The following is a 19,777-nucleotide window of genomic DNA, read 5'->3' as shown; positions in this document are numbered from 1 at the left end:
TCCCTTCGTGGGACGTACACTAACTTACTAAGATGGTATAAATTCTTTGATTTTTCTGCAGGGGTTCCAGCTACAATCTCCTAAAAGCAGAAACAGCATTTGGGGTTTTACCTGTGTTTGAAGAAGAGACTCACATTTTCCAGAAAGACATTTGATGTTTGTGTTTTCTTTCTTTCAAAATAAGCTTTGTGGTATGTATGTTGACCTGTAAGTGCTTAAAGAAAAGAATTTTAAATTGTGGGAATAAGTCTTTGAAATCAAACTTTAATCTGATGTTCTGTGTAAAAGACTTTAAAAGTCATCCAGTTGCACGAGTAGTTTATGCACTGTTTGCCCACAAGGAAAAAAATGGAAAACATTGTGCCAAACTACAAACAAGTAACTGTACTGTATATAGTTTTACTTCTATATCAACATTTGGTTGTGAGTATTTGGGGGACTTGTTTGTCCCTGTTAATTTACTAGAAACATTCCAGTGATTCTTGCTATTAACCACCCCCACTTTTGTGGATAGCACCTGTAGATCACAGTGGGAAAATATGTTGTGTTATACAGTTTACCAAAACAAAGGATAATGTTTGAATTGTGCCAAATTTTCTTACTTCATCTCACAGATTCACCCCACAGTTTAAAGCTCATTCACAATTATTAAATATATATATACACACATACATATGCAATATGTGTGTGTATACCATCCATAAATGCATTCTTTTAATGTTTTAAACTCTACTATCCTGTGTGGAAATATGAACAGTTCCACAAGGCACAATAGATGTGTTTGTTCCATCATCTAAGGATTAAAATGTTGGAAAAGCTTGAAGGTCACAACAGCTAAGTCCATCAGGGACAGAGTATACACATTTACAGAACCTTGTACAAGGAAATAAAACATCTGCTTTGAAAGTTTGTTTTCCAAAGCAAAATCTGTAGCGGAAAATAATTTAAAGTGCAAAGTTATATTGCTGATAATTTATATCTCAGTTTTATATATTTTATAATAGCCTGGGATAAATTATAAAATAGTTATAAAATTGACACTAGTAATAAATGAAATACATAGATTTCTCTTATTTAAGTAGTTTCCTAAATGTTTTATTCCAGTTTTGTCAAAAGTGCACTCACAACATGGCTTTAGTGTTCTTTAAATGTTGATCTTGCAATGCCAATGTCATTTTTAAAAATGGCATCTCAGATTGACAATTTTTCTTCCTATGATTAAGTACATCTAATACCAGGTAAAGCTGAACAATATGTGGAAACAACTCATTTAGACCATCTATATATGGTCTGAGGATGACTACTCTTTGATATCACACACTAAACATAAATCTCAATTTTAGTTACCTTTTAAATTCATACTTTTGGTTCAACCCTCCCTTCCACTACTTAAACAATCTTCACAGTTCCGACATTCCTCACTGCTAGCCTTTTCTTCCCCTTTCTTCACCTCTTGACTTAAACCATTTGATCTCTTTTCCTCGCACAGTTAAGGCCTATGTGCCTGGTGACTGATGCATTGTGGCACAGATGAGATAATGGATGTGAAAGCGCTTTGTAGATCATAAAGTGCTATACCAGTATAGGGGACTAATATTATTAATGTTGTTGGTTGTTGTTGTTGTTACTATTCTTACTAATATTGTTACTAACCTATTAACTTGTGAATATAGAGGCTGGGGTGGGAGGGAGGAGGATAAGGGGGTGGGAGAAAGGGGGAACTTAACAAAACAGGGAAGATGTTTCAAAAGACATTTTTGAATAAAATATGAGCAACCTACCTAGTCATTGACACCTAAATATATTCACAAACAGAGAAGCAACGTTTTCAAGTAGTCAGAGAGAAATGGAAGGGAGCTTATCATGTATATAAGTATACACATTCCCCAGTCCATGATTCCTTTCACCAGCTTACTCTACTACTTACCACTAGGTAGTAAAATGAACAAGCCCATGATCTAGATTGTGTGTGTTCTCAGCATCAGTCTCTTTTGTCTGTGGGGATGAGTAGGTGAGGAGAAGTCTGTGAGGAGAGTTCAGGCACATTCCCAGGCTTTGACACTGTGTTCAGTGAGCCCTGGAAAATTATTTAGTGGAAAGGCATCAGCTGAAACAAGTCTCTTGCCCTACAGTGGCCATCCAAAAGAGAAAGTAATCAAACTAGAACACTTTCTTTTGTTTCTTGATACTCTGATAGCTAGCTGTTTGTGTTAAATGTGATGGCTACTTCCTAGGAACTGGTCTTAGTTCAGTTTTGGCTTTTGTTTGTCTTGTTTTGCAGTTGAATTTTTGCTTAGAATCACCAACTCAGCCCGTATCGTGATCCCCAAGACTCCAGACCTCAAAGTCATCTTGCTTGGTTTTAGGAATGGAGTGCTTTCTCTGTAACCAAAAAGTGGAAATTAAAGAAGAAATAAAGAAAATGTTCTATGAGTATAATGTGTTTTTATAAAAGTAAATATGGGAGCAGTTGTCCCAGATTTTTTGTTAAAGCATCATGATGTTCAGCTTTGGAGAAAGGGGTAAGAATGGGAGGATAGCCTGAAACTGTTTCCAACAGTTCCATTGTCAGAACTTTATCATCAGTTCTTTGGAGTGGATACCCTTTCAGTTGCTCCTATGGAGCCTACTAAGGGCCAATTTTAGGGCATGGTTCATATCTTTCTCCAAAGAGAACTTTAAAGCACCTTCTTATCGGCCTGCCATGCATCGTATGTCTTCATCATATAAACTAGTGACTTGTAACCAGTCGTTTTCTACTGAAACAGAACAAGAGAGTGACTTTGAGGACTGAGCAACTAGACCAAGGCAGAGATGCTTACCGTCTCAGTACATTATGCTCTGCATTGTTGAGCATTTTGCATTCTGTTGGTCCTGCCTCTGCTCTCAGAATTATTTTCCTTTCTGTCACAACAAAGTAGGCCAAACTTACTGGAGATCTCTTATTCAACCAGCTGCCTTAGTGGAGTGAGGACCAATGTATGAAAATAGTGTTTTGCCCTATCACTGATGTCTTCAACTCAAAAACCCTGAATTTTCCTTGGTCTGAGATTTCTGACTTACTCCCTTCTAATCTCTCCTTTCTGAGAAGCTGTGCCCTATTAATGCCTCCTCATTGGAGTCTCGTTTAATCTTTACTTTCCTGGAAATAATAGCTCCCCTTGTTTTTTCTTTCTTGACTCTTATCAGTCTTAGAATTTTTCTTCTTGTCTACTATTATATTCAATATCCCAAACTGTCAAAATCTAAGAACTTCAGCTTAGAGGCTTTCTTTCGGAAGTTTAGAGGACTACCTTCCCAGTCGTATTCACTCAAAATACAAATGCACAAGCACATGCACAGCCACCATTGAGAAACCATGGAAACTGCTTTCCCTAGAAGATGTGTAATAACAGGTCCAATCTCATAGTGGTCAGGTGCTGTACTACATGGAGCAGGGTACAGATACAATGGCCCAGCCAAGGGTCTTCAAGACTTTGAGGGTTGTGTTGGTATAGAGTAACTAGCTTGAGCCTGTGGCCATCCTCTATGCCTCGCCAGTCTCAGATATCAGCTGCTTTCACATATGCTGCTCCCTCACAGCTTTCCCTACTGACTTCTTGCTGCTCTGTGCAATTATGTGTTAAGGCCTTATCTTTTCCTGAATCTTTTCAAACTTCCTGCACTACTTCGTTCATCACTTCTTTGGCCATCTCTCTGAAGTCCTTGGTGCTAGGTGGGCTTTTGTGACAAAAAAAATTCACCTTCTCTGACTCTTTTCTTTGCTGGGAAAAATCGTTGGGGGGTGGGGGAACACAAAGGAGGGTATGTGTGTATGTGTGTAAGAGAGAAGCATAAAGGATGCTTCAAATGCTGTAATCAACTCTCATCCTGTGTTATTTCACGTGAGGTCTTGCAGTTCTAGTGAATTTCCATTTTAGTGGGTTTGAATTAGTGTTTACTACGTAAAGGAGAAAAGCATATCCAAGGACCTCTTTGCCTTGCTCTTACCAAACTGAACTAGTATTTTGGAGATCTACAATTTAGAAATACACTCAGAACAGTTCTGAGAAATGAGGAAAGGTAGGGTTGGATTTCTATGCTGAAGAGGTAAATGGAACACCAGCTAGTCCTAGCTGTTGCTAGAACTAGAAAGGTTTGTTTTCTCCTATGTGAAAGTTTGTCAAATTTAAAAAGTTTTCATTTTCATTTAGGGTTTTGTAATGCTGCCAATCATAACAGAAATATCTCGTTTTGTAAAATAAAACTAATGCAAGTTTTGTTTTCTAATCATAAAATTGACTAAGCCAATGTTATGTTTAGAAGGCTTAGTACCAAAATCAAACATTTTCATGACAAATAGAGATCTTGTCAACATAATGTAGGCCAGGGATTTTTATAGAGTTTTCTCAAAGACCCAAGTAAAGGGAAAAATTAGTTGGGATGTTTAGATTGGGAAAAACTATCATCAGTTTGAGAGTCCTCAGCCAGAATGGGGTTATTTTGATGAGTACACAGGCTCCCCTTTAAGACACCATTTCACTCAACATTAAACAGTAGCTACAGTCACGAAGCAGAGATCCCATTGCAGCTATATGATACTTGAGGTGTACTCTTGGTTTGAGAATCATAGCAAAATGGACGGAGAATGACACTCTAAGAGAGTGGCTTAGTACAAAGTTTTAAGGAAAGAAAGGCTTTTAAAAATCAGTGTTTGGGTAAATCAATACTAAAGACACCAAAACAAAACACTCACCCGTAGGATATGAAGAGGATGTCTGTGTATCTAACAAGCTCAGGGCTCTCTGAGTCTCAAGGACAGCCCACTGAAAATGAAGAAAGGTAACCAGGTATGGTGGCTCATGCCTGTAATCCTAGGCAGGATTTTTGAGAGTTCCAGCCCAGTCTGGTCTAGAGCATGAGACCCAGTCTGAAAAATAAAATAGAAAAGAAAGGAGGAGGATGAATAAGGAAGGAAGGAAGGAAGGAAGGAAGGAAGGAAGGAAGGAAGGAAGGAAGGAAGGGAGGGAGGGAGGAAGGGAGGGAAGAAGGAGAGAGATACTAAAATCATTCTGCCTCTTTGAGAGATGCCTAGTTTTACAGCACAAAGGAAAAAGGCTTGAACGAAAACTAAAAGGGGCCTTTTGTTTTTCACTCCCAGGGGGGTAGAGAGCTTCAGAGTCTCCACTGGGATAGCCGTGGCACTGACTGGAGTTTGCTGCCTACAGAGTTTTGAATGTACTTACTAGTCTTTAGTTTCCATAGAATCGAATGCACCTCTTCAGTAAGTGAAATGCTTTATGGTGCTAAAGAAAATTATTATCCCCATTTTTCTTCTTTGCCAAGCCCCTTAAGCATTTAAGAAAATTTAAAGTGAAAGCATTTAGAGACCCTTTTTATGAATGTAACCTGTTTCTGTTTGACACATGACACTGCAACTTTAAAGTTAGGAAATTATTTGCCTTTTTCTTTTAGAATTAAGCTTTATAAATAATCTGTAGTCAATTGAAGTATAAAGCTTAAGGATCACTCTTAAGACGCCTACAAAATCTTGTATATTTTTAAGTGTGCCAATTTGTAACATATTTTGTAAGTGTATATTTTTCTTAGAAAAGTGCTGTGAAGTGTCTGTATGTGAGAGTTTTCCTTTTTCTGCACCACTATGTGCTAATAAAAGGATATTTACTTCAAAGTTTCTGGTTTTAGAAACCATAATACAAAGAAAAAACACTTTTGTTGGGAATTTTGTAACAGAAAATATGTTGTGAAAGAGTGTAGTGATCTTGTGAAAAGAAAATGAACATTTGTGAGCTTCTTGCTGTTTTATAGAATTTCTTGTAAATTATTCTTGTAACACCTCTGGTTTTGTTGTTCTTGTTGAAAAAAGTTTTAAATATTTGTGACTGAATGTATGGTGAAACTGTCATAATGTTACCTAGCTGAGTTTTGTTATTGTTTATGGAATAAATAAAAGAAAAGTTTAAAATACTGCTTTAGAATCATATGTAACAGAGTTAAAAAACATTTCTAATTGAATTTATATCTTAAATAAACAGTTCTTCTGCAGTCTAGAGCAGTGTTTCTCAAACTGTCTCTAGGGATAGAGCAGTTTTTCTTACAATCCATATCAAAATGTTATAAAAAAATAAATGAATTTCTGAAAAAGTAAAATGAAAAAAAAATAGGCAAAATATAAGCCCAGGTATATTTGTATTTAGATCAACATATAAAGCTATCATTCAAAACACCATAGAGAAAAAGAAAAAAATTGCCAGATATCGGTATCCTGTTGGAGAACAAATATACAAATCAATGTCAAGTTGCCATAGAACTGAAACACACTAACACTTTGAGTAAGACCAACATCATTACCATCGTTTGGGAACTTGGGAAAGCTGAATGCCAGGCTCTGTGCCAATTCAGTAAGATCCCTAAGTGATTTGTATACATGGAAACGTTTGAGAAGCACTGGGCTAGAATTTTGTGTCCCAAATTTGGACATTATTCTCTAGGTTGTCCCTTCAAATAACGTTAAAACAAATGGTATTCTTCATTTGCGGTCCAGATGGCATCTGCAGAGAAACATTCCTCTCAACGTGTAAAAACTGTTTGTTGAAAGTAATAAATGTTGATTTGCCTGGTACCCAAAAATGTCAGATTTGCCATAATTCCCTACAGTTTCCACATTATCCTATTTACTGTTCGGCCATGGTATCTACTTGTTTTAATCAAGATTTCCCAGCTTCTGTCCCACTACAGTATTCCCAGTCTATTGATGCTTGCTATGTCTAGAAAAGAAAAAAAGTCTTTACTTCTATGTCCCCAGACATTTGAACTGCTTGCCAGAGCCTAGAGCTCTGGCTAAGCACAAGTCATTGTGGAGCACAAAAGCCAATAACCACTTCCTTGGTTTTGAATATCATTACTCAAAGAAGCTGAAAAATGTTCATGAGTGAGTGCCCCTCTTCTCCCTGGAACAGATCCACCTTCATCATTCCAACTACCCTTTGATTTCCCACAAATGTCTCCCAAGTTCCTGAATATACATTTCCAGTTATAGACCGGCCATCTACTTAAACATTCTGCAACATCCTCAAACTGAATTATTCAAGATTATTTTATAACCTTTTGCCATCTGAGTGTGCCTTTTCACAGTATTAATCTTGCCATCCACCTCGCAACCCACATCAGCAGCTTCTCACCTCTGACCTCATGCCCATCTGGTCACATTAAATAATTGTACCTAAGTCCATTGTCACTACTTCAGTTAAGCTTTTAGTGGTATTTTACCTGTGCTACTTCATCATTGTCTTAATTTAGTGAGTTTCGGTTGGATTTAATGCCTAGAAATTCTGCAGAATCACAGAAATTTTAACTTGCTAAGTAAAAACATTGAAGAATTAAACTCTGCTATTAGTTCAGAGATTATCTTAGCATCAAAAGATGATGAGGCGGTCTCAATTTCAAATACATTATATTATCTTTTTTTCTCTTTAACATGTGTCATGAGAGACTGAAACCAGACGTCTCAGACCATGGTCACTTGTTCCTATTGTTGGTGGGATTAGTTTAGGTTTCATTTGTTGTTTTGTTCCCTTTTTACCAGAACATCTTTATGGAGAGGGTATGGCAGAACAATGTTACTCACTTCATGGTAGCCAAGAAACAGAGATACAGAATTACCTGAAGATAAAATTTATCCTTCTCGGGTACACACTCCCGATAACCTACTTCCTCCAAATGAGGTCTACCTCCTCATTTCTACAACCTCCCAATAATATCATGGGAAGAATTCAGCAACGGATGTATCCACTGGTGAAATATTACGACCCAGTGACTTCTCCAAAGCTCATTAGTTAACAAAGAAGTCTTTAATACATGAGCCTTTGGGTAATTCAGATTAGACCATAGCAGGTTATTATGGTACTGTGTTTTTTTAATAGTTTTACATTTGAAAATAATTGAGAGTGTAGTTATTAAACCTTTCGGGCTACAATCAGCTTGATATCTAATTATGTCAGTGAGTCTTATCCACAAAGTTTAATGAACTCAGAATTTGATAGAATTTCACAGGTTTTGCAGATTTGTAATTACTCTACTGAGCGGGAGCATGAATCCTATAAAGCATTTTCCTCACTTATAATAAGTTCTCTTAATCTGCACTTTCTACAATGATCCAAGGCAAGAACTATCATTATTATTATTGCCTGCTATGTGATAGCTACTGTACATGAATAACAATTTCTCAAAACCATTCAAAGAAGGTATTTTCTCTATCTTACATATAAGAAATTTGGGACAGAGAGTTACAGTTCACTTCCTCAAGATGACAAGATAATCTTCAAAGAACCACACTAAAGTTGGTAAAGTCCTTTGAGTCTGTCCCTTTATGAGCCCAGGTTTCTAAATCAAGACACTTATTTCTAGAAAAAACAATATTGACTATGTACAACACATCACAAATATGATAAATATTAATTCTGACATTCATTATATAAAATAAACAACTGGCTTTGTGGTGGAAGTTGTGTTAAATTTTATAAAAACAAGGAATTTAAGTGTAAAGTGCCTATTTTTCTCTAGGAGTCCACAAATGAAATAGGTACAGTTTAATAGTTTAAATGGAGACATACCCAATGGTCAGTTTGTTTATTGGTGTTATTTCAGTTGTTTGACAGTTCTGTTTTATTATTTTATGTGTTTGAGTGCTCTTCTCAGATGTATGGGTGTGCACTACATGTGTACCTGGTTCCCATGGAGGTCAGGGATGGTTTTGGGTTCCCTGGAACTGGAAGTATGAAAGCTTGCGTTATTTGTCAAAAACTAGGAGCTAACACACCAAGATGTTGCAAGGTAAAAATTCTATTTTTTTTATGGCAAGGTCCAACTTAAAGAAAGCTGCCCAGACTAAGAGCAAGAGTGTATTTTTATAATAAGCAAGCAAGTGATTACAAACGTGGAGTTTGTATTATTCTTATGATCATGGGAAAAATACCTGTTGTGGGCTTATTATCAGATGGTTCCAGTAACATATAATGCAACAATGGAATCTATGTGTGACGTGAATAATAAGATTATTGAGGAAGAGTAAGTCAAAAAACAAAGTTCATTTTTAACTAAGGACATGATCTAAGAGAAGAAAAACATCGTTAAGAACAATATAGGAATAAATAAGAGTCTAACATTGACTAAAAAAGAAAAAAATGAAGTCAGCTGTTCCTTAACACTTGTGAAACTCATGTAAGTACTGGGACCCAAACCTGGGTCCCTTGCAAGTGCAGTAAATTCTCTTAAGTGCTGGGTCACGGCTTCAACCCTTGTTTTAATTTTTTTAGCTTTTAAATTTTTTATTTTGTTTATTTAGATTTGTTTTTTGCACATGAGTGCTTTTGCCTGTATGAATGTGTGTGCACCATTTGGGGGCCTGATCCAGGTGGAGGTCAGAAAAAGACATTGGAAACCCTGGAATTGGAGTTACAGGTGATTATAAGCCACCACATGAGTGTAGGAACAAAACCAATGTCGTTTGGAAGAGCAGCCAGTGCTTTTAAATGTGAAGCTACCCAGCCCCATTTTTACAGTTTTGCTTTTGAGAACTACATACAGAGCACTACATCTACATCACTCCTGCCCTTTTCCTTGTCCAACTCTTCTCTTCCCATATTCACCATCCCAAATTTATGATCTCATATATATATGATATGTTATATTATATGTATATCATATGTATATTATGTGATATATATATGTTTATTATATACACACACATACATGTGTATATAACCTACTGACTCCAGTGGGAGTTTGTCCCCGAATTATCCTCCTCTCAGCAGCCATTGACCACCTGTGGCTCTTCATCTAGGACTAGGACCATGTCAAGTTTCTCTGATCCCATTGACATGTCAACTGGTATTGTCATTATGCTAGACTTGTTCAGGAAACCATACTGTTGAGAGCTCATGGGTGCATTTTCCCATGTCATATCTATGGGGTATGATTGATTAATGGTGCTGAGCCTCTGCCTCCTACAATCTTTCTGCCCCTTCTCCCCTGATTTGCACTGAGCCTTAATGGTAGGGATTGCATTGCAGATGTATCAATTGTGGCTAGGCATCCTGCAGTCACTGATTCTCTTTATTTTGACCAGTTGTGGATCTCTGTAATAGTCTCCATCTGATGCAAAAGAAGCTTTTTTTTTGATAAGGTAGTAGAGCTATTGTTATTTGCAGATATAAAGATAATTATTTGGAAACTGATATCATATTGCTTTAGGAAACTAACAGTAGTAAGGTCTATGACCAGACCCTTGTTGGCTAGGTTTATAGTACCAGACAATTCCCTCTTGTTGAGCAGGTCTTTAGTCCAATTACATAGATGTTTGTTTCCCCCACAAATAAAAGTGATACTGCTGCATTATTGAGGATATCTTACCAGTTTATCATTTGTTGTGGCTCATGGGCTTTTCAGCTAGGTTGGACTGCTGCTTGCTCCCCTCCTTTTGATAGCCTGTATTGTACCCTCCTATACTATGAGAGCCATTCTTTAGGTAAAAGGCTTCCAAGCTACTTCTAACAATGTTCCTCCAACCCCTGTGTCCAAAGGCTATCTTCGGTGATATGCCCTTACATTTAGCCTCTGGGAAAAAACCAAAGGCAACAGCAATAGCCTATATTCTTATTAGGGTCCTGGAATCCCCTAACCAACAATTTGAGAGGAAGTTTTTCATGCCTGTTGCTGGGAGTTTTATAAAAATAATTTATGGTTTTGAAGGGAACATTATTACCCCCAAGTGATGTCGTTATTCAAACTGTATATATGTGTTATTTAATTTTGATAAAATTAGATAATGTGATCCCCTTTATCTTTTCAAACTTATCTGTTATCTGTCCTGTCCCCCTGTATTTCCTTCCTTTTCTTCTTACCAGTTAAAGACGCCCCCTTTCCTGTTCATATCACTGTACCCTTCTGTCCTCCTCTCTAATGCTCCTCAACCACCCTTTTGTCACTTTTTCCTTTTCTGGTTTCTGTGCTTACTCCAGTTTATAGGCACGTCTGAGCATTTGGAACCAAGACCACAAAAGAGAACATGTGATGTTTGACTTTCTGAGTCTGCGTTACTTCACAGAGTATATGTTCTATTTCCATCCATTTACCTGAAAAGTTGATGATTTCATATCTTTCTTTACAACTGAATAGAATTCCACTGTGCATATGCAGCACATTTTCATTATCCATTCTTTGGCTGAAGGACATCTAGGCTGCTTTCATTCCCTAGCTGTTGTGAACAGGGCAGTAACGAATGTGGATGAGCGCGTGTCTGTGGAGGCGAATGTTGAATCCTTTCCGCTTATGCCATTGAATGGTATAGCTGGATCATACATTTATTTTTTGGATAGTTTAGTTTAATTTAGTTTAGTTTTATATAATTTATTTCTCTTATGATCTTTTAGTCACAAGAAATAGTAAACCAACCTCTCAGTCTCACCAAACTACAAATATTTCTTTGAAATCAAGGGTTATGGTGGAGAAAAGCATTTTTGCATTTTTTGGCTCTTTATTTCTTCCCTAATAACAACCAAAATTATTTCTACCTTTTTGAGAATTCCGACACTCATTTCCAGAGTATCTGTACAAGTTCGTCGTCATAGCAAAAATGAATGAGTTCCTCTTTCCCCACATCTTCACTGACATTTGTTCTTATTTTTATATGTACAAGCATGTACATGCTTTTCTGGATGTGCACCATATATGCCTAGGTACCCGAGGAGACAACAAGAAGGTATTGGATTCCCTGAAACTGGAGTTAAAGGCAGCTGTGCGTTGCTCAGTGTGGATCCTGATAGGTAACAGATCCCTCACTGAACCATATCTCCATCTCTAAGTTTTGTTTTGTTTTGTGATGAGCCTCCTTATGTAGCCTGAAGCACTAATCTGGAGCTCCTGCTGCCTCGGTCTCTACTGAGATGACAGATATGCACCATAGCACCCTGCTGCCAGTAGCAGGTTAAAATAACAATCACATAGAAAGTGAGATTGCTACTGTCGATTAGAACCTGGAATGGAAAAAATCTCTATCCACTCTAATAGCAGAATCAATGTCACAAAATGTCAGTCCCAAACTTCTTGCCTTCTACTCTTCCTTTTATTTGGGAATCAGGTGTCGGAGCATGCTAGTAGTGTTTAGGATTAATTACTTTAATCCCTGTGTTCCAAAGTCTCTGCCCCAAAACCAAAGTATAGTGCTAGCAGTGTAACTCAGTGGTAGAGCACAGGACCTTAGGTTTGAGCCCACACACCACACATACACACATACACACAGAGGGGGAGGGGTAGGGAGAGGGAAAGAGAAGACTGAATTGGGTCAGGGAGTCTACATAACCTTGTGTTCCAGCTTAACAGTTCTATCCCTCTCAGGCTTGTCATGAAGCTCGAAGAACACACATGAACACACATGTGATACTTGTGACATCTTAGTAACAATAAACAGTCATGTCTTGCTTAACAACTCTGTTTATTAGATACATGCACATAGCTACACGGTTCTTTTTGTGGGTTTTTTTCCTTTTCTTGGTTTTGGTTTTTTGAGACAAGGTTTCATTGTGTAACAGCCCTGGCTGTCCTGGATCTGGCCATATAGACCACACTGGCCTTGAACTCACAGCTACATCTGCCTCCCAAGCACTAAGGTTAAAGGCGTGTGCAGCCATACGGGGCTCCATCTTCATAGTTCTTATTTTGATTTTTAGAGGCCACTTCAGATGCTTCAAATATTTCTCTTTTTATTTGGCTACCAAGAAAATTAGTAAACTACCTCGAAAAGACTTAGATCTTCATTTGGAGAAAGATGCCATTTTGAAGATAAAATTAGAAAAGCTATTATATGAAACGTGATTGCTAGAACTAATTTAATATTAGTGGCAGGGTGAGATAAAGCTGCAAATTATTAATCATGAAACCTGGACTCTACTCCTGGCTTTGCTACTAAGTTAAATTGAAACACATAAAAATCATTTTCCTCTGTGTTTCAATTTTCCCATCTGGAAATAAGATTGGACCACATGGCTTAGCATTAAAGGCATGAGGAGTTAAAAAAAAAAAGCCCTGCCCCTGGAGGCATTGCACATGTGACTGCTGTGTCATATGTGTGTCTGTAGGTGGCAGAGAGGAGAGAGGCTATGTCTGTCTATGCTCAGCGTTCTGACCTATGGACATCTGAATGGTTAGTAGCCTAACATTTCCCGGAAGAAAAAAAAAGGGGGAGCCTGAGATGACCACCACTGCAGTGCCAGGTAGGCCTGGATGGGCTCTCGGGATGGTAAGCAAGTCTGAAACTAGAAAAACCCCCACTGGGCCACAGGGCCCAGGCAGGAGTAAGCCAGAGACAGATGATCACTCGGGTGGGCCGGCGGTAGAGGAGCAAGCCTGGTACCATGGGGTCCAAACAGGGAGCTAGCCTGAGATGAACAGCAGTCTGGTATACCTCAGGCCTGAGGATGGGGCAGACCATGCTCGAGATGACCCCTGTCTGGTGGGGCATTGCACTCCTAAGATCGCTCCTGAAATTACCCTAGACACTCAGAGACTCTGGATGCCACTAAGAGGAGCAAGCAAATGGTGGAGAAATGAGAGAGAAAAAGAAGCAGAAGCATGTGAACTTAATGAAGAGAGGCAGAACTGGAGACTTGAGGGTAGTGAGGGACAGCCAGATGTGAGTAGCCAGTGATGCCACCTGGGACCATGGTGAAGTCCTGGCCTATGCTGACACTGGGTGCCACGTCTGGGTCCGTGGCTCTGCAGAAGCAAGGGTCTGTTGCCACCAAAGGCCGGGCAGATATCCCTGGTCTGGGATGCTACTGGGGACATGAGGATACCTGAGGGCTGTGTAGAACTGACCCCATCATGGGAGAGCTGGCCCTAGAGGCATGAGAACCTTGCCCGTAGCCAACCACAGTACCTGGAAGAGTGGGCCCTGCACATTATGGAAGTTTCAGGTTAGCCAGCCTCAAGGGTATGAGTGTGGGAGAGCTGGCCCTGCCTCTTGTCTGCTATGTAGCAGTGTTCCCCATCCTCGCCCCTTGCCATCTAGGACAAGTGGGAGAGCTGGCACTGGGGTCATGAGAAAAAGAGAGCTAGTCTTGCCCCAGACCTGGTGCAGTACTCAGGAGAAAAGGCCCAGTACTGTGCCTGGGCAGCATAGTAGATCTGGCCTTGGCTGTAGTGGTTACAAGTGACCCTGGCCCAAGGGTGTAAGCACAGGAGAGCCAGCTCTGCCGCTTGTTTGCTGGGAGGTGGCTCAGATGAGGGAGAGACATTCTCTTTCCTTCCCTCCCTCATTCCTCACCATCTGTGGCAGATGAAAACTCTTCCCTGGATTATGAGAATGGCAGAACTGGCCATGTCCCTCACTGACTGCAGCACTCAGGAGAGCAGGTCCTGGACCTTGCCTACGTATCACAGCAGGATAGAGTTGGCCCTGGTTGCACAGATTACAGAGAAACTGGCCACAAGAACATGAGAGCCAATGTGATTACCATCTCTGATAACTCTCAGGCCCAGATCCAAGGCTTTCAGTTGGTCCACCCCAACATTTACCCCATCGATGCTGGAGTGCACGAAGGGGCCAGTTCTATAGATCCAAAACTACAGGATCTCCATGACACAGGGCAACAGAGGGATATTCAAGGGGTCCCTGTGAGGTTCCAATATTGATAGAGCAGCAGAAGCCAGAGACCTCATACCAGACCAATGACTCATTGCAATGAACATTTGCAAGTAAAGAAGTGTGGACAAAAAGGAATACTGTGGACACACTGACACGCTACAGCGCCCACGAGTTTTTTTTTTTATTGAGGGGGGTTGCAAGGGTGAAGGGCAGGTTTGCAGGGAGGGGAAGATGAGTGGGATTGGGGTGCATAATGTGAACTTCACACACACACACGCACACAAACACACACACACACACACAAGTTTGAAAAATCTTTTTTAAAAAAAGAGCATGAAATATGAAATGACATACTGGATTTTAATACAAGCTTCTCTTGCTAGCAAGATTTACCTCAATTTCCCAACATGTAACACGTGTGTGTGTGTGTGTGTGTGTGTGTGTGTGTGTGTGTGAGAGAGAGAGAGAGAGAGAGAGAGAGAGAGAAAGAGAGAGAGAGAAATGTGTGTATATATATAATGCCTCTTTCATAGGACTTAAGTAATAACTGAGATAATGCATATAAAACATTTAAAATGCTAACTGCTACATTTATAAATGCCCAATAAATACTATTGTATTAAAGGGTCCCTCCTACAATTTAAAACCCATGATCTATTATCTAAGCTGCTGTGGCTGAATTGGAATTCACTGATGCTACAATAGATGTTTGTTCTTTATTTGATTAACTCAACAAATTGAGATTGAGTACCTCCTACGTTTCAGCAACGCTAGGTACCGAAGATGAAATGACTGTCAAAATAGAATTTTGTCTCTCCTCATAAAAAAATCATACAAGCACTTTGTCTGTGAATGTATAATTTAAAAATAAAATAGGGACCCTAAAGTAAGAGGACATACTTCTATGAAAAGCACAAAGAAAATTGACCCAGCAGTTGAGAGCATGTACTGCTCTTCTAGAGGACGACGGGAATTCAATTCACAGCATTCATGGTGGGCAGTGCATAACCAATGCTCTCTTTCTGCACCCCCGTTTTGCACTTACGCATGTGGTATATGCAAACAGAGAGACATACACACACATTTTTTTATTAAAAAAAACGTGGTCTGTAAAGATCAATAGGATTTACTCAGGTGAATAAAATGGGGACATGTGGTCTTTTGGCAGGAGGAAGCATTTGAAACTACAGAGATCTAACATGCAGAAGACAAAAGGTTGAGTTTGACTGTGTACAACTTTATAAATAGTTTAAATAAAGAACTCATTGAACAGAAGCACGCACAATGAATTTCAACACAAGCAGGAATGTAAAAAGTAAGCTTCGTTATCCTTATCCCTTCTCTTTAATTTATATATTAAATAGAAATGCCCTCTGTGTCTTTTCTCAGAAATATAGCAGTGTTGTATTATACAAGTATGATCCTCTCATAAAATTCAGACAGACATTACTTGTACATGGCTTCGAAATAACCTCAATAGATCTAATTTCTACCTTCTAAAAGTTGGATTTCCAAGACTCCTTCTAGCCCAGGCATTTTTTAATAACCATAAAACACATAACCACGTAATGTACAGTGGCTAATATCACTTTAACTTAGCATGCTTCAACTTAACCCAAAACTTAAGATATTTAAAATAGGAATGTTTTTCATAATTCCTTCAGTGTTAGATAGGAAGCCAACTCATCATTTTCCGTTTCATAAAATGCCCTCAGAAAACTATTAGGAATTGCTGGTGGGTGCACACCTGGAGCTGGTGAGTGCACTCCAGGGGCTGGGGGATGACCTCAGGAACTGGATCCCAGATGGTGGATGGACCACTGGTGCTGGGGGTGTACCCTAGGAGCTTGGGAATGGACTCCAGATGTAGGTGGGTGTAATACTGGGGTTGGGGGTGCACTCCAGGAGGTGGTGGGGCATTTGGGGAGGTCCAGGGGGCCCAGAGGGAGCAGGCCCAGTGGGAGCATAGGAAGAAGAAGCAGGCCACCAGGTGGAGGTGGGGCCAAGGCTTCAGGGAGTGATGGACAAGGAGTCAGTTCATTCATGAGTGGGGGTGGGGGCTGCTTGATGCCTGGGGATCCTGCTGGGAGGCTGGGAGGGGTCCGGGGCTTCTTCATCCTAAAATGGAACTGAAGAAAAAACTGCTTGGTCTCTCGGCACCAGTGGGTCCAAAACTTGCCCTCAGCCTTGTCAATCTCCCGGCTCAACACCTTGAAGTCAATGGTCTCATAGGGCTCAGCAGCCATGAGCACATACTACCAGCGGTGGTTCAGGGGCTTGACCCCTCTGCTCATAGTCAGACATGAAGCAGTGGCGTAGCATGATGCCCTCTGCAATCTCAGGGTAGTCAATCTGGAACAGCAGGCTCTGCTGGCCCATCTCTGTGTCCCTCTGGTTGGCCACTTTGTAGCTAGGGCGGCCAACCTTCACAAATTTCTTCACTTTCATCTTGACCTTCACGGGTGCAGGCTGGGCGGGGGGGGGGGACTTCTTTGACCTCCTTGGCAGCTCGCCTTGACAGCCTGGCCAAGGTAGTTGGATGTTTCTTCCCTTGGGTATGGACCAGGTAGCTCCCCTCAATGTTAAGCAGAGTCCGGTAGAGTTTGCACTCACAGGATCCAGGTTGTTCTTCATGAAATATGGGTCCTTGTTGATGTTGATGGTTTCCAGGGCCAGTTGCCTGCAGGCGCTCTCTCTGCTCTCTCCAGCCGGATTGCTCTCAAAGGAGGAGGCTACGCCCCCACTCCTCCAGGTCGGTGCTGAAAGTCCATGATACAGGCCTGGGTGCTTTAGGGGACAGGAAGAAACCAGCACCAAGGCTTCGCTACCTGAGCTTTTCCTCTGCCTTAATTTATTTGTTTTGATTTTTTGTTTTGTTTTGTTTTTTACTTATTCACTTTAGATTGTACTTACTGCCCCCTCACACTCACCCCTCTCCCACAATCCTTCCCCTATCCCTTCCCCTTCTCCTCTGAGAGGGTGAGGGCCCCTGAGTATCCCCTCACCCTAACACTTCAAGTCTCTGCAGGGCTAGACGCATCCTCTCCCACTGAGACCAAATAAAGCAGCCCAGCTAGAAGAACATATCCTACAGACAGGCAACAGCTTTTGGGATAGCCCCCACTCCAGTGGTTCCAGACCCACATGAAGATAGAGCTGCACATCTGCCACATATGTGCTGGGAGGCCTAGGTCCAGCCCATGTTCTTTGGTTGGTGGTTCAGGGTCTGAGAGTCCCAAGGGTCCAGATTAGTTGACTCTCTTGGTCTTTCTGTGGAGTTCCTATTCCCTTCCTCCTATTCTTCCATAAGAATCCCCTGCTCCAGCCACTGTTTGTCTGTGGGTGTCTGAATCTCTGAGTCAGGTGCTGGGTGGACCCTCTCAGAGGACAACATGCTCCTGCCTACAAGCATAACAGAGTTTTATTAATAGTGATAGGTATTGGTTCTTGCCCATGGGATGTGTCTCAAGTTGGGCCTGTTATTAGTTGACCATTCCCTCAGTCTCTGCTCCATCTCTCATGCATGCATTTCTTGGGGCATTTGCAGGATGAGTCAGAGACCTGGGATAAGGGAGATGCCCAAGAATCAATAGGGGTGGCCTTATCTGCGACTCACTACATTGGGGATATGGAACATGAAGCTTCTTGTACTTTATAAGCACCTCCTTCTTTAGGTTAGGAAATTTTTCTTCTACGATTTTATTGAAAATATTTTCTAGGCCTTTGAGCTTGGAATTTTCTTCCTCTATTTCTATCATTCTTAGGTTTGGGTTTTTTTTCCATAGTGCCCTATATTTCGTGGGTGTTTTGTGTCAGGAATTTTTAACCAAAGTATCTATTTCATCCATCATAGCTTCAGTGCTTGAGGTTCTCTCTTTCATCTCTTGCTTTCTATTGACGATGCTTGCATCTGTGGTTCCTGTTCATGTACCTAGATTTTCCATTTCCAGAATTCCATTGATTTGTGTTTCTTTAATCCTTCTATTTCCATCTTCAGGTCTTGAACAGTTTTATTCATTTCCTTCACTTGTTGTTGTTTTTTCCTTCTCATTAAGGGATTTATTAATTTCCTCCAATTGTTTGTTTGTATTTTCCTCAATTTCCATAAAAAATATTCATTTCCTCCTTTAGGACTTCAATCATCTTCATAAAGTTTGTTTTAAGTTATTTTTCTTATGCTTCTGTTGTTCTGGAATATTCGGGAATTGATGTAGTAGGATAGCTGGATTCTGGTGGTGACATTATGCCTTGCCTGTTGTTTCTTGTGTTTCCCATAGGGCCTATGACTTATCTATCAATGGGTTCTTGGCCCTTTAATGGTGCCAAACATAAATTCCATACTGTGCAGTGAGCCTTCAATCTAGTTATAAAGTGATTTGTTACTCTAATATTTGTGCCACTATTGCAACAGTGGGGATATCTTGTCAGCCCACTTTCTATTGTAGCTGCTGGAATCACATCTGAGAAAGATTGCTATTTTATCCCTCTAATAGCATGCACAGGGCCTTCCAGCACTATAAACGCTATTTAGTAGGAATGATGCTTGCAGATTAATGCCACTTTGATGTTTATGTCTGGAAGGTTCAGTGTCACCCTATACAATAAGGTGACTCCATTTAAATTCTTCGTGCGTGTGTGTGTGTGTGTGTGTGTGTGTGCGCATGCATGGTCCCCATACCCCATCCTTCTGCTGACTAGATTTTTGTCAACTAGCCATGAGATAGCTACAAGGAAAGGAGAACCTCAACTGAGAAAATGCTTCAGTCAGATTGCCCTGTAGGCAACTTTGTGTCTCATTGTCCTGATTAATGGTTGATGTGGAATGGCCCATCTCACTGTGGGCAGTGCCACCCATGGGCAGGTAGGTAGTCTTCATCAGACTGAGTAAGCCTTGGCCATCAAACCAGTAAAATTATTACTGCATGGTCTCAAAGTTCCTACCTCCAACTTCTTGCCTTGAGGTCCCCCTACCTTAATCCTTCCTGATCCATATTTCTGCCTCCCCTTCAATCTTTCTACCCCCTCTTCTGCAATAATTCCTGAGACTTCGTTTTAGGAGTTGTATTGCATCCATTTTTGTTGTTCTCTGAATTTGTACAAGTTGTAGACTTCCATGACAGTCTTCTGCACAAAGAA

The 19,777-nt window shown here is 40.3% G+C and overlaps 1 protein-coding gene, 1 non-coding gene and 1 pseudogene across 5 annotated transcripts in view; 2 read left to right on the top strand and 1 right to left on the bottom strand.

Annotated features, from left to right (window-relative positions):
* Nucleotides 1-6,622, top strand: part of Nexmif (neurite extension and migration factor) — a 131,158-nt gene extending 124,536 nt beyond the window's left edge. For 3 of the 4 annotated variants that reach the window (XM_039099590.2, XM_039099591.2, NM_001313815.1), the window contains one exon: nt 62-6,622. In XM_039099590.2, the coding sequence (XP_038955518.1) occupies nt 62-155 (94 nt within the window). In that variant the 3' untranslated portion in view covers nt 156-6,622. The remainder of the gene's footprint in view (nt 1-61) is intronic. The other variant, XM_039099592.2, reaches the window with a different exon arrangement.
* Nucleotides 6,623-13,079: 6,457 nt separating this feature from the next.
* Nucleotides 13,080-13,215, top strand: LOC120099484 (small nucleolar RNA SNORA17). The gene has a single exon (XR_005498655.1). It is a non-coding gene; the product is annotated as a small nucleolar RNA SNORA17 (small nucleolar RNA).
* A 3,075-nt stretch (nt 13,216-16,290) lies between these two features.
* Sf3a2-ps2 (splicing factor 3A subunit 2, pseudogene 2) lies at nt 16,291-17,522 on the bottom strand (annotated as a pseudogene).
* Nucleotides 17,523-19,777: the final 2,255 nt, after the last annotated feature.

The sequence above is a fragment of the Rattus norvegicus genome, chromosome X, assembly GCF_036323735.1.
Source record: "Rattus norvegicus strain BN/NHsdMcwi chromosome X, GRCr8, whole genome shotgun sequence".
Lineage (NCBI taxonomy): Eukaryota > Metazoa > Chordata > Mammalia > Rodentia > Muridae > Rattus > Rattus norvegicus.
The sequence above is the reverse complement of the archived record's forward strand: the minus strand, read 5'-3'. Positions and strand labels throughout refer to the sequence as shown.